Source organism: Sorex fumeus, unplaced genomic scaffold (genome assembly GCF_029834395.1).
Source record: "Sorex fumeus unplaced genomic scaffold, SorFum_2.1 ptg000019l, whole genome shotgun sequence".
Taxonomy (NCBI): domain Eukaryota; kingdom Metazoa; phylum Chordata; class Mammalia; order Eulipotyphla; family Soricidae; genus Sorex; species Sorex fumeus.
This window is the reverse complement of record NW_026606076.1, coordinates 38,777,265-38,790,388: the sequence shown is the minus strand read 5'-3', so window position 1 is coordinate 38,790,388 and position 13,124 is coordinate 38,777,265. Positions and strand designations below refer to the sequence as shown.

The following is a 13,124-nucleotide window of genomic DNA, read 5'->3' as shown; positions in this document are numbered from 1 at the left end:
TTCCAGTTGGCTCCGCCTCCCAATTGGCTCCGCCTTCCAGTTGGCTCCGCCTCCCAATTGGCTCCGCCTTCCAGTTGGCTCCACCCCCCACGACTCGCGCGGGGGCCGCCTCCCACGCATGCGCCCTCGGCTCCTCCTCCTCCTCCTGGGCACGTGTTAAAGGCGTCACGGCCTGGCTCCCGGGTTGCCAGGCAACGGAGGAGCGTGAGCGCGCGCGCGGGCGCGCGCACCGCTGTGACTTCCGGGGTGGCTTCAGTCCGCAGCGGAAGTAGGTCGGGAGGGCGTGGTGGTCGGGGCGGGACCCGCGGCCGTGTCCCTCCGCCGCCGGCTACGAGGCGGGACCCGCGTCGCCTCAGAACTGCGGCGGGCGTGGAGGCTGGTTGGTGGCAGGTGGCGGCAGGTGGGTATTTGGAGGGGGCAGCGCCGTGGGCCGGGGCTGGGGCAGCGCACTCCGGTGGCAAGTGGACGGGTCTTCAGAAGCGGAGACCTTGGGCGGCGGTTGTGCTACAGGTCCTGGCAGAGGAAGAACTAGGGCGGCGGTTGTGCGCCGGGGACTGACAGAGGAAGATCTAGGGCGGCGGGAAGGCAGATGCCAAAGGGGAAGAACTTGGGCGGAGAGGGCCGGGAGCCCCGGGGGAAAGAACTCGGGCGGCGAGCGAGCCGGGTCCTCAGGAGGAAGAACTCAGGCAGCGAGCAGGCAGCCTGAAGGGGCGAGGGGTCCTGGTGTCCTGCTGGAGTTTACGGTCACAAATGTTCACGCCGGTCAGCCCCCCACCCCTCCCCACCGCGCTGCGTGGGGGAGGATTTTAGGGGCTCCTAAGCCACGTGAGACTCGGGCCTTTTAAAAGGGGGGCCTGGGGGCGTGGTGGAATACTACAGTGGGTATAGGTCGCTGGCTTTGCACGAGGCCGACCTGTGGGATCCCCAGACCCAGAGGTCCCCCAGCCCACCAGGAGTGATCTCCCTGACCACAGAACCGGGAAGCAACCCTGAGCACGCAGGGCCGGGTGTGGCCCCAAATAGGAAAAAAAAAAATAATAGAGGTGGTTTCTCTTTGCTTCTGGCAAGAAAGTGGGTGTCTCAGCACTGCCCTTTGAGGGGCTTTCCTGCAGCGTTCTGCTGGCTGTGGAACTTGTGTTTGGTTTCTGGGTTTTTTTTTTTCTCTTTGGTTCACACCCAGCAATACTCCGGGGTTACTCCTGGCTCTGCTCCGGGACCATACAGGATGCCGGGGATCAAACCCAGGTCGTGGAAGGCAAAATGCCCTACATGCAGTACTGTCCCCCTCCGGCCCCTTGAATTTGGTTTGTTGTTTGTTTTTTGGGGGGCCACATTGGTGATGTTGAGGCCTTACTCCTGACACTGTGCTCAGAGATCCCTCCTGGAGGGGCTCAAGGGACCCTAGGCAGAGCCAGGGTTTGAACCTGGGTCAGCCTTGTTCAAGTCCGGCACCTTCCCCACTGTCTTTCACTCTGGCCCCTGACATTTTTTTTTTTAATGGGAGGGGGGTGCTACTCCCCGCTTGGCGTTGGGGCTCACACCTGGCAGTGTTGGAGAAAACGTCTTGTGGTAGGGACTTGAGCCCCTTTGAACCCTGGTCCTGACCCTCCGGTGACCATTTGTAGGAGGGGGAAGGATGTGGGCTGGAAATCCAGTAAGTAACTTGCTGCCGAGATTCAGGGCGTGGAGAGCTACTTTGATTCGGGGGTCTTTCCATAGGCCTGTTTCCTCCCAGAAAGTGAAGGTCCAGCCTCAGGCAGTGATGCACCATACCTCTCAGTTCCAGGCCCTTCAGAACCCCCAGGTTCCCCAGGGTCGGGTCCTAGAATCTGTGAAACACAGTTGAATGTGGTTTTTTCGGGGAGTTTTTTGGTTTTTTTTTTTTTTTTTTGGTTGGTTGGTTGGTTGGTTGGGGTTTTTTTGGGCCACACCCAGCAGTGCTCAGGCCTTACTCAGCGATCTCTCCTGGAGGTGCCCGGAGGACTCTATTAGGTGCTGGGTATTTATTGAACCCAGGTCAGCCATGTACAGGCAAGCACCTGCCCTGCTGTACTGTCTCTCCGGCCCCCTGAATGTGGGCTAAGGAATGCAACATGCAATACTGCATTAATATATCAAACAGAAATGTAGAAGGTAGGAATGTAGAAATGTCGGGGCTGGAGCCATAGCACAGCGGGGAGGGCATTTGCCTTGCACGCGGCCAACCTGGGTTCGATTCCCAGCATCCCATAGGGTCCCCTGAGCACCGCCAGGAGTAATTCCTGAGTGCAGAGCCAGGAGTAACCCCTGGGCATCGCCAGGTATGACCCAAAAAGCAAAAAAAAAAAAAATGTAGAAATGTAGAAAGGGAACGCTGGGGAGATAATACAGCAGGGAAGGCGCTGGCCTTGCAAGCAGCCACCCTGAGGTCAATCACCGGTATCCCATAGGGCCTCTGAGCCCTGCCGGGAGTGATCCCTGAATGCAGAGCCAGGAACTAACCCCCTGCAACCCTGCACACTGCTGGGTATGGCCTTCAAAAAAGAGTAGAAAATGGTCCCGAGCTATAGAGTGGGGAAGGCGCTTGCCTTGCATGCAGCTGGCTCGGGGTTTGATCCCTGCCACCACTGAGGGTTTCTGAACACTGGCAGAAGTGATCCCTGAGCCAGGAGATAGCCTGAGCACTACCAGTAGCACCCCCCACCCCCCCAAAAGTATGTTGTCCTTGCACCTATCCTCAGGTGTTAGTTAATGCTGCTTGGCAATTCTGTAGGCGTCTTGTGAATGTCGCTGTCACTGCACAGGAATCATGGAAAACTGAAAGTTTCCCCCCCCCCCTTGTCTTTTTGGGTCACACCCAGTGATGCTCAGGGCTTTCTCCTGGCTCTCAGGAATTACTCCTGGGTGCTCAGGGAACCATACGGGCTCTGAAGAATTGAACCCCAGCTTGACATGTCCAAGATTACCACCCTATCTGCAGTACTAACACCCCGGCCCCCAAAATCTGAAATTCCTAGCTCCATCTCCAGCCCTTTCTGTGGCCCTTATTTTTGCTGCACTTCCCTGCTCCGACTTCTGCCCTCGTTTGTGGTCCTCCAGGGACTGAATTGTCATCATAGGTGGATCCATGTTGCCAGGGAACCCCCGCAAGCCACATGTGCATGGGGTCTGTCCCCCCCAGAAGTGGGGCGAAGGAGCATTCATCACCTGGAGATGGTGATTGACATTTGGAGCCCCTCCTATGTCCTATGATCTGGGGGTTTGGAGATGAGACCTGGACCCAGACCCCTCCCCCCCTGCACCCTACCCGTCCACCAGACCCCACCCTAAGGCCTTGACATTCTGGTTCTGCCTTTTCCAGAACCTTCTGGCACCAAAAGCACCCAGAGTGTCCCCTCTCAGACCTCATTTGCCACCAAGGCCCCCCACTGAGAGACCTTCCCGTCAGAGGCACTCCCCAGGTCACAGCCTCGTCTGCCCCAGCTCTCTGGGTATCCGGCACCCTGATCTCGGACAAGCCCCTTTCTCAGCGCCCCCACTTTCCGCATGTCAGCTGGCCTGAAAGTTCTCCTGTCTTCCCTGAATGTGGAGGATTTCCGGGACTTCCCTGGGGCATCTCTGACAAGCCCTGCCGAGTGAGTCCTGGAATTTCCCAATGCTTGTGGCTTGGGGCCTCCTGCCAGGTTGGATTTGGGGAAGGACAGTTCCCTCTGTGGCACCAGAGACCCCAGTGAGACATGGGGAGTGCTTCCGGGAGTGTCCCAGCCCGAAGTCTTCCTCTCCCCCCGCCGTCCCTCCCCCAACACCACCCGTGACTTAGGAAACCCACAAAGGTCACCCAGGGTGACTTGGGGCATAGTGGTAGAGGGGATCAGGGTGCAGGGTCAACCGCGTGCACACACACACACCAAGATGGGACAGTGCGAGGAAGCCCACCTGGGACCCTGGCCCTATTTTCTCTGGCCCCTGGGTCATGGGAGGGGAGGGGTCAGTGCACAGCAGGCTCCCTGGAAAGCCCTATCTCAAACTGAGCCCCCAACTGGTAGCCTTTGGCGGGTTCTGTCCTGTCCCCTGACCTGACCCCAGGTTCCACAAACATGGATTTTGTGGCCCCAGATTTCTTGTCTCAGCCAAGGTCCCCAGCTGGATTGGGTTGGATGTGGGGACCCATTCCATGGTTTTCTTTTTTGGTGGGGCTCAGGGCACCTTATGCCATGCTGGGGTTGATCTCACGCCTCCTGCACCGTCACCCAGGACACCCTCTGCTCACCCCTCCCTGACTTTCTCCCTCTCTCTCTCCCCACTGCTGCTGCTTCTGCTCAGAGGCTGGGGCGAGGGGGTGTGTACTTCCTGTTTTTGCCAGCTTCTGGGGTCACCCGCAGCCCACAGCGTCACTGCCTCACCCCATCTTTGCCTCTGATCTTCGCGGCCATCTCCCAAGGGCCCAGTTCAAAGTCCCTCTTCTCCTCTCAGCATCCCAGGCCTCATCTCTGTCCCCCACTCCAGCGAGGGCCCCCGCTGAACTGCTCACAGCTGAAGAGGCCCATCTCCAGCCAGCACCCGAGGTAGGGGGTGTCAGAACCTGAACGGATCTTGGAGGCAGGGGTGGTGGCAGATGAGACATAAAAATCAGCCCTTGGGGGCTGGAGCAATAGCACAGCAGGTAGGGTGTTTGCCTTGCATTTGCACGAGGGCAACCCGGGTTCAATTCCCAGCATCCCATAGGGTCCCCTGAGCTCTGCCAGGAGTAACTCCTGAGTGCAGAGCCAGGAGTAACCCCGTGCATGGTCAGGTGTGACCCAAAAAGCAAATAAGAAATCAGCCCTTAAAGAGTCTAGGGGACCAGGGGATGTAGCTGCTGGCAGGCACTGAAAATTAGAGGTGACCTGTGGTCATGTACCCCATGATTTCATGAAGAGCCATTGAATTGTGTGAGTCTTAGAAGGGTGTCAGAGGGTGTTATTTACAGGTGTGAATTACCTCCGGGTGGATTTCACAGCAAGGATTATGGGGGAGGGCTGGCTTGGCTTGCAGGGTGGGTACTGCAGACCTTCCTTTCTTCCTCCAAGAGAGCAAAACCCTGAGCCCCAAATCCCAGCAGGCTGTCCTGCAGCCTCCTGGTGGGCTGAGAGCCCCCCTCGCATCCCCCAGTACTGCAGGGTGTGGCCCCGAAGCAAACCCCAAAAATCAACACAGAAAGAAGGGGTGTGCCTCCGTTTCCAGTTCAGGCCCAGGGTGCGTGACCTCAACCTGGGGGACCAGCCTCCTCCTCGGCCCCCCTCCTGGGACAGGATGTGGAGGCGCCGGAAGGAAGTGGCCAAGGGCGAAGGGCGAGCGCGGCTGCACCCCTGCTCGGGTGGGTCAGGCACCCGCGGAGAGGAACTGGGTTCTGCCGCTGTCTTCTGGGAAAAGAACAAACCGCCGCCTGTGGGCTGGGCCAGGGCGAAATGCGCTCTTACCTTTGACACACACTCTAGAAGTTTCTGAGCACCGCGCACTGTGGGTGCGCGGGACCTGGGGACATCGCGCTCCCCCCCCCCCAGCCCCAGCAGCCGCGGGGATCCGGAGCTGGGGAGGGGGGGCATGGAAGGGGCGGGGTTGGTGTCTGGGAACTCAGAAGCCTGTAGGAAATCCTCGCTCTCCCAGTCTCTTAACCAACTGCTTGCACCCTTCTCTAGGATGACAGGAAACAGCCCCTCGCCCGCCCCGCCCCGCCCTAGGCCACGCCCTCTGCTCCAGCTCCGCCCTCTGCTCAAGCTAAACATCCTGAGCCACGCCCACAAGCTCTGCTCTGTCCCTAAGCTCCGCCCTCGGCTCTAGCAAAGCACCTCAAGCCACGCCCTCTGTCTCACGCCACGCCCACTAGCCCTGGGCCACGCCCTTTGACACAAACCACGCCCACCATCAGCTCCGCCTCCTGTTCGGTGTGTGGACACCCAAGTCTCTTCATTTCTTTAATTGAATCACTGTGAGAGACACGCTTACAACGTTGCTCCTGATTGAGTTTCAGTCATGCAGAGTTCAACACCCATCCCTTTACCAGTGTACATTTCCCTCCAATTCCGCAGCTGCCTCTATGGCTAACACGTCTCTTTTTCTCTCTGCAGTAGGATTGGGTGGGAGGCTGCTTCTGAACCCTGCCCGTCTCCCGTGGCACTAGGGGGAGTTTAGCTCCCCAAACTCTCCTCTCTCACCCCTCGGAGACCCTGACATAAAAAGGCTACTGGGTGGAGGGTGACATAAAAAAAAAAAGGCTGCTGGGTGGAGGGTGACCGGAAGCTAGGTGGGGTGGGCTCAGGGTGGGTGCCGACCAGACCTCTGAGCATCAGAGAAGGACCCTGTGTGGGGCACGGGTGTGAGTGGAGGGGGACGTTGCTGAAAAGGGCCTCCATCCAGGGACCAGCCCTGGGACAGGTGGCAGTTGGTGTCCAGGGGGCCGGAATGAGAGCTCTCTGGCTGGGCCCTGGCCCTGGCTTTGGACATGCCGGTGAGGGACAGGCCAGAAGGAAGCACAAGGACTGAGCACTGGCTTGGCACACGGCATTTTTTTTTATTTCTGCTTGTTTGAAGGCCATACCCCACGGTGCTCAGGGGTTACTCTGGGCAGGCTCAGGGTGCCCCTGGCAAGTGCTGGGGATCGAACCCAGGTCGAGTGCGTGCAAGGCAAGTGGTCTGCTCGATCTCTCTGGCCCTGGCTTTGCCTGCAGGAGTCCAGGGCTGGATCCCCGTCACCACATATCCCCGCCGAGTACCCCCAGAGCGGCAGACGAGCCAGGAGTAGCACTGCCTGGTGCGGCCCCAGAAACCAAACAAAAAGCAGCACAAGTCTTGGTGGGGGTCAGGGAGTCTGAGAAACTAAAGAGCCACCAGCTGGGGAGACCTTTGTGGCAGCCCTGCCCCCACACGGGCACCGGGGCATGACCCAGGGTGCTTCTGGCTTTGCAAGGGGAGCTGTGGGTGTGGGTCAGACCCCCCCACACACACACAGGGCCTGGACTGGTCCCCAGAGAGGAACTGGCCTGCAGGGCCCAGGGCTAGACATGGGCTGGGCACTCTGTGGGGTGCAGGTGGGGGTGGCGGGGAGTATGTCTTGGCTGAGCACCCAGGCAGGGACCTGAGGGGGCAGGAAGTGAGGGCGAACCTCAGGGGACCCTCTCTGAGACTTGGGTGCTGGGTCAGAGGCCGTGTTTCGACTCTTTTCCCCTCCCCCTCCGCCTTCGGCGGCAGAAACTCCTCACCCACATGAAGCACTTCCCTTTTCCTTCTGTACTGGGCGGGGGTTGGGGGGAACCTCCACTTCTGAAACCAAAAAGGACAGGACCCTTGTTCGTGTGCCCACCACCCTCCTTCAAAACAAAAATCAGGGTTACAGAACCATCGTATAGCAGGGAGGGAGCTTGCCCTGCATTGCACGTGTCACCAACCCCGGTTCGATCCCCAGCAGCCCATAGGGTCCCCCAAACACTGAAGGGAGTGATCAGGAGTGATCCCTGAGCACTGAGCCAGGAGTAACCTCTGAGCACTGTCAGGTGTGCCTTCAAAAAAAAAAACCTAATTCAAGATCTGTAATCCTGTAATCCCCCCTCCACCGACTCCGGGCACACACCCACTTTTCCAGAAATTCCCTCTGTGGAGACATTGGGGGGCCCCTGGGCAGTGCTGACCATGGTCAGAAGCCACTCCCGCGGGGGAACAGGTCACTGCCAGACCCCTCCCCCAGGGCCGCCACATCGTATCTTTCTGGAAAGTTCCCAACCTCCCTCTCCCTGCCTTGCAGATCTCGCGTTCGGCAGCGGACTGTGGATCCCGGCCACTTTCCGGCACCGGCAGCGGCGCCCCTTGTTCCGTGCACAACCCCAGCGTCCTGCCTGTGCGGCTTCCCGCGGAGGCGGGGCCACTCGGCGCCCCAGCCGGGCCACCATGTCCAGCCCCTTCCTGAAGCAAGTGTTCAACAAGGACAAGACATTCCGGCCCAAGCGCAAGTTCGAGCCGGGCACGCAGCGCTTCGAACTGCACAAGAAGGCGCAGGCGTCGCTGAACGCGGGGCTGGACCTCAAGCTGGCCGTGCAGCTGCCCCCCGGCGAGGACCTCCACGACTGGGTGGCCGTGCACGTGGTGGACTTCTTCAACCGCGTCAACCTCATCTACGGCACCATCAGCGACGGCTGCACGGAGCAGTCGTGCCCCATCATGTCGGGGGGCCCCAAGTACGAGTACCGCTGGCAGGACGAGCAGCGCTTCCGCCGGCCCACGGCGCTGTCCGCGCCCCGCTACATGGACCTGCTCATGGACTGGATCGAGGCGCAGATCAACAACGAGGACATCTTCCCCACCAACGTCGGTGAGCGGGGCCCCGAGGGGAGGGGACACCGAGGGCCAGGGGAAGGGCATCTCATGGAGCCTTATTTATTTATTTATTCATTCATTCATTTTTGGCTTTTTGGGTCACACCCAGAGATGCTCAGGGCCGACTCCTGGCTCTGCATTCAGGATTCACTCCTGGCGGTGCTCAAGGGACCATATGGGATGCCGGGGATCGAACCTAGGTTGACTGCGTGCAAGGAGAGAGTCTTCCCACCGTGATATAGCTCTGGCCCACGGCAGGCGTCTTTTATCACGCTTGGACAAAGAAGTCAGGGGCTGGAGCGATGACAACGTGGGGAGGGCGCCTACCTTGCACGTGGCTGAACTGGGTTGGATCCCCGGCATCCTACAGGGTGCCCCAAGACCCACCAGGAGTGATCCCTGAGCGCAGAACCAGGAACCAGCCCTGAGCACTGCCGGTTGTAGCCCCTCCCCCCCAAAAAAAATAAAAATGAATGAAAAGAAGTATAAAGCTCTGAATTGGGGGCCAGGAGATGGCTCCAACGGTGGGGTGCAGCTTTGCATCCAGAGAGTTCAGTCCTCCGCCCCATCTGAGCCTCACAAGGAGTCATCCCTGAACTGGGAGTAGGTCCTGTGCCCACCGGGTGTAGCCCACCAGCAAACAAGCAGGGGCCAGCACAGTAGCACAGCGGGACAGCGGGGAGGGTGGTTGCCTTGCATGCGGCAGACTCAGGGTCGATCCCCGGCACCCCATAGGGTCCCCCAAGCACCTCCAGGAGTGATCCCTGACCGCAGAGCCAGAAATAACCCTTGAGCACTGCTGGGTGTGACCCGAACACAAAAAGAAATAAAACAGAGCCAGAAATGTGAGCGGCAGAGCCGCTGTATCTGGGAGCATCCACGGGGGATCCCAGCCAGGTCTGGGGTCTGTGCTGGGGGTTCTCAGTAGCGGGGGCCGAGGCCAGGAGGGAGAGTAGGGAGGGGGGACAGGCGCCTCCCCAAGGGCGGCCCCTTCCCAAGTTCTTGTTGAGCAGCTGGCATGTGGGACTCGTAGGATCTAGGGGGTGCTGAGATGGGCACCTGACCAGGTACCCCCAACTACTGAGGAGGCTGTGTGTGCTGTGTGACCTGGAGCAGATGTCTCTGCCTCTCTGGGCTATGATGGGGGGAGAGAGTAGGTCAGGGTGTCTGTGTGCTGTGTGGCCTGGGGCAGGCGTCCCTGCTCCTCTGGGGGCGAGTCCCTGGCCGAACCCTGAGCATGTGCTCCTCCAGGCACGCCGTTCCCCAAGAACTTCCTGGCGGTGGTGAAGAAGCTCCTGTCGCGGCTGTTCCGCGTGTTCGTGCACGTGTACATCCACCACTTCGACCGCATCGCGCAGATGGGCTCCGAGGCGCACGTCAACACCTGCTACAAGCACTTCTACTACTTCGTCCGCGAGTTCGGCCTCATCGACACCAAGGAGTTGGAGCCGCTGGTGAGCGGGCGGTGCTGGGGACCCCTGCCACGCCGGGGAGGCCCTCTGGGCTCCCCCCTGCCAAGCCCGAGCTGCAGCCCCGGGGGTCGCTTCCTGAGGCTCCTCTCAAGCTCTCCTGCGCCCTCCCGAGCCCCTCCTGCGCCCTCCCGAGCCCTCTCGAGCCCCCTCCCGAGCTCTCCAGAGCCCTGTCCTGAGCCCCCTCCCTAGTCCCCTCCCGAGCCCTCCCAAGCAGCATCCTGAGGCCCTCGGCCTCGCTGCCTTTGGTTTGGGCTCACATCTGTCACCTGGGGACACTCTGGCACACTGGTTCTGGTTCTGATGCACAGGGACCTGGATTTTTGTTTTCCGCTCCCATGGGGGACCATGGAATGTTCTAGAGCAAAGTAAAGGTAGGGTTGCCAGCACTGTGGGTGTCTGGCCTCTGGGCTGCTCACTGTCTCGCAGCCCTTTGCCCAGACCCTCAGACCTGTGGGGGGGAGATTCCCAGCTGCACCCACCTTGGAGGGCCACCCTCACACCCTACTGTTCCCCAGTTGTTGGGGAAACCACAGCCAGGTCTGAGCTGCTGTGCCAGCCCTTCCCCCACCCCCGGCAGAGTTGAACCCCCCAGGGGCCCACAAACCAGCGTCTTAGAGAACAGTCACCTGTTTGGTGATGCGACTGGGTCCTCCTTGCTGCTGGGGTCCCCCCTTTTCACAAGTGTGCAGTGTCTGATGTCCCATTTGCTCTCAACAGAAAGAAATGACAGCAAGAATGTGCCACTGAGAGCCGCGGCCCGAGGCAGCGCCTGGCACGAACGTCTGTGGATTGGGATTGCCGGGGCGGTCCTTGTACCCCTCCATGGCCCGAGTCCCCGCGTTCAGCAGCACTGTTGAACTTGAAGCCTGCAGCCTCAGCTGGGAAAGCCACTGTTTGCAAACCACTTCATCGCCAGGGGCTGCACCCTGCAGTCCTCCCCGAGCCCCCCCAAAGAGGTGCGGCACGGACTTGAATGTGTCTGACCCCTCGCCTCTCTTACCCGCCTCGGATCCTGGAGTCCAGGACATGGTGGAAGACGGATTTTCTGCTCCACCCCACGCCCCCTCCCCGCTCCACCCCAGCCCAGATTGCAGGACCAGCAGCTTTTTCCCATGGAGGAGGGAACCTCAGGAACCCGCCAGGGGGCACCGCGCTGGACCACTTGCCTCGCCTGCATGGGGTCCTCGGGCTCCACCCCACAACCTCGACGTCAGAGTGCCAGCGAGATAGATGGTCGAGGGGGTCAGGGCGGCCAGCCCCAGTTCTAGCCATGGTACCTACAGACCCCCCGGCACCGCCAAAGTTCCCCCAGCCCTGCAGGGTGTGACCCCTCCCCCCAGAGACTGGCCCCGCATCCTCCGACCCGCACAGTCAAGGGCCCAGGTCGCCTGGCGCTGCTGGGGGCGGGGGGGGTCCCGCTGCCTGCCCCTCAACATGAGCCCCGGCCCTGGTACTTGATCCTCCTTCCCTCGCCCCATCCCCTTCCCCGCACACACAGAGCCGCACCCCCAACTGCGGCTCGACCCTCCCCGCCTGAATTCTCAGCAGCCCACACAAGGTCTTGCTTGTGTGACACCTTTACGGGGGGCGGGGCCGGGGCCACCACACCGCGCAGCCATTGGTTCTCGGGCATGGCCACGCCCCCGGCTCGGCCACGCCCCTTCCCTAGCTTGACTGGCGGCCCTCGGCTCCGGGGGTCCCAGACCCCGAACACAGCTCAGCCCCTCAGTGTGCGGGAACGCACCGAGCACAGGGCCCCCCACCCCCCACCCCGCTCAGAACAAGTGCAATTAATGTGGCCTGGGTCCTTCCAGAAAGTGCGGGCCCCGCCTGGACCCCGCCTGGACCCCGCGTGCCGGACCCCCGGGGACTTCAGGGAACCGACTGGTCCCTTGTAGTTCCTTTCCAGTGCCCAGCCATGACCACTGTGTCCTCCGGCCGCCATGGGCCACCGTTCTTCCTCGAGTCCCACCAGCGACGGGGGAAACTGGGATAGGGAGATCCCCGCGACCCTGCGTGTTTCCCAGGGCGAACATTGGAATAAATTGCCGTTTCTCTGCCTACCTACCGGCTGGTCACTCAGTTCTCGCCCGGCCAGAGGGCCTGGCCTCGCGTCACACCCGCCGCTCCCCGGGGTGCCCTAGTGTAGCGGGGAGGGGGGGAAACCCCCTCTGCCCTCGCCCACTAACGCCCCCAGTAGAGACCAGGATGCCCAGACTTGGTGCAAACGCTGCAGACAGAATGGGGCCCCCAAAGCGGGGAAACGCACCGTTCCCTGCGTCCCCCCCGGGTTTAAGAAGGATTCCAGGGGCTGGAGCGAGAGCACAGCGGGGAGGGCGTTTGCCTTGCACGCGGCCGACCCGGGTGCAATTCCCAGCATCCCATAGGGTCCCCCGAGCACCGCCAGGAGTAAGTCCTGAGTGCAGAGCCAGGAGTAACCTCTGAGCATCGCCGGGTGTAGCCCAAAAGGAAAAAAAAGAGGATTCCACTGTTGCCACTCACCCACCCACACCCCCGTGAAACAGACCTCCAGAAAAGAGGGTGCAGACTCAGGTGAGGTCACGGGGGTAGGGACTGGGCAGCGTAGGAACCTGCAGCACGGTTGCTCACCGCTAGAGGGCATGCTGGCATTGCGGGAAAGGGGGTGTTAAATGTGAACCAGGAGCAACCGCACCCCCCCCCCCCGAAAAAAATAACCTTCGTTTGCCCTTTAATTTTGCGAGGGCATCCCAAGAATTGACAAGATTGGGTATTTACGGGAGTGTTATCTCAAGCCTTCGGGTTGACTGAAGGTTGTTCCTGCCTCCTCCCGACCCCCCTCCCACCTCCCAACGTATTAAAGGAACTAAGTGGTGGGATGGAGCGGGCAGGGTTCCAGAATAAGGGCCCCAGTGCTTGCCTGAACGTCCCCCTCCGAGGGTGCCCGAGGGTCCAAGTCAGGGAGACGCGGCCCTGGAGGCTGGGGGAAGGGCGTCCAGGAGCCAGAAGCAGTTGGAGATGAAACCTCCGAGGAGCGCCCTCCCCTTCAGTGTCGCGGGGCAGGAGCCTGGTGGGACTGAGCTGAGATGACAGAAGGTGCGGTGGCCACAAGATGTCACCGCAGAAACACAGGCCATTTCCATTTCGAAACGTTTGCATGGGGACAGACAGGTGGGTCTCTGGCCGGCTCTCCCTAGAACACAATCATTATAGAGACCGGTTTAGGGCCTGGGAGTCCCATACTGGACGGACACCCCAGAACTTATTCAACTAGCACAACTCTAGTGTTGGGGTCACGTGTTCCTGTCTTATAAGCCAGTTGCACAGATGGTAGGGGGAGGCAAGGAC

General features: G+C 60.6%; 1 protein-coding gene across 1 annotated transcript; it reads left to right on the top strand.

Moving 5' to 3' along the window:
- Positions 1–256: 256 nt before the first annotated feature.
- Positions 257–11,860, top strand: MOB3A (MOB kinase activator 3A). The gene is made up of 4 exons (XM_056112802.1): positions 257–400; positions 7,757–8,320; positions 9,577–9,779; positions 10,515–11,860. The coding sequence occupies exons 2-4, from the start codon at positions 7,900–7,902 to the stop codon at positions 10,542–10,544; spliced, it is 654 nt and encodes a 217-aa protein (XP_055968777.1). The 5' UTR covers positions 257–400; positions 7,757–7,899; the 3' UTR covers positions 10,545–11,860.
- Positions 11,861–13,124: the final 1,264 nt, after the last annotated feature.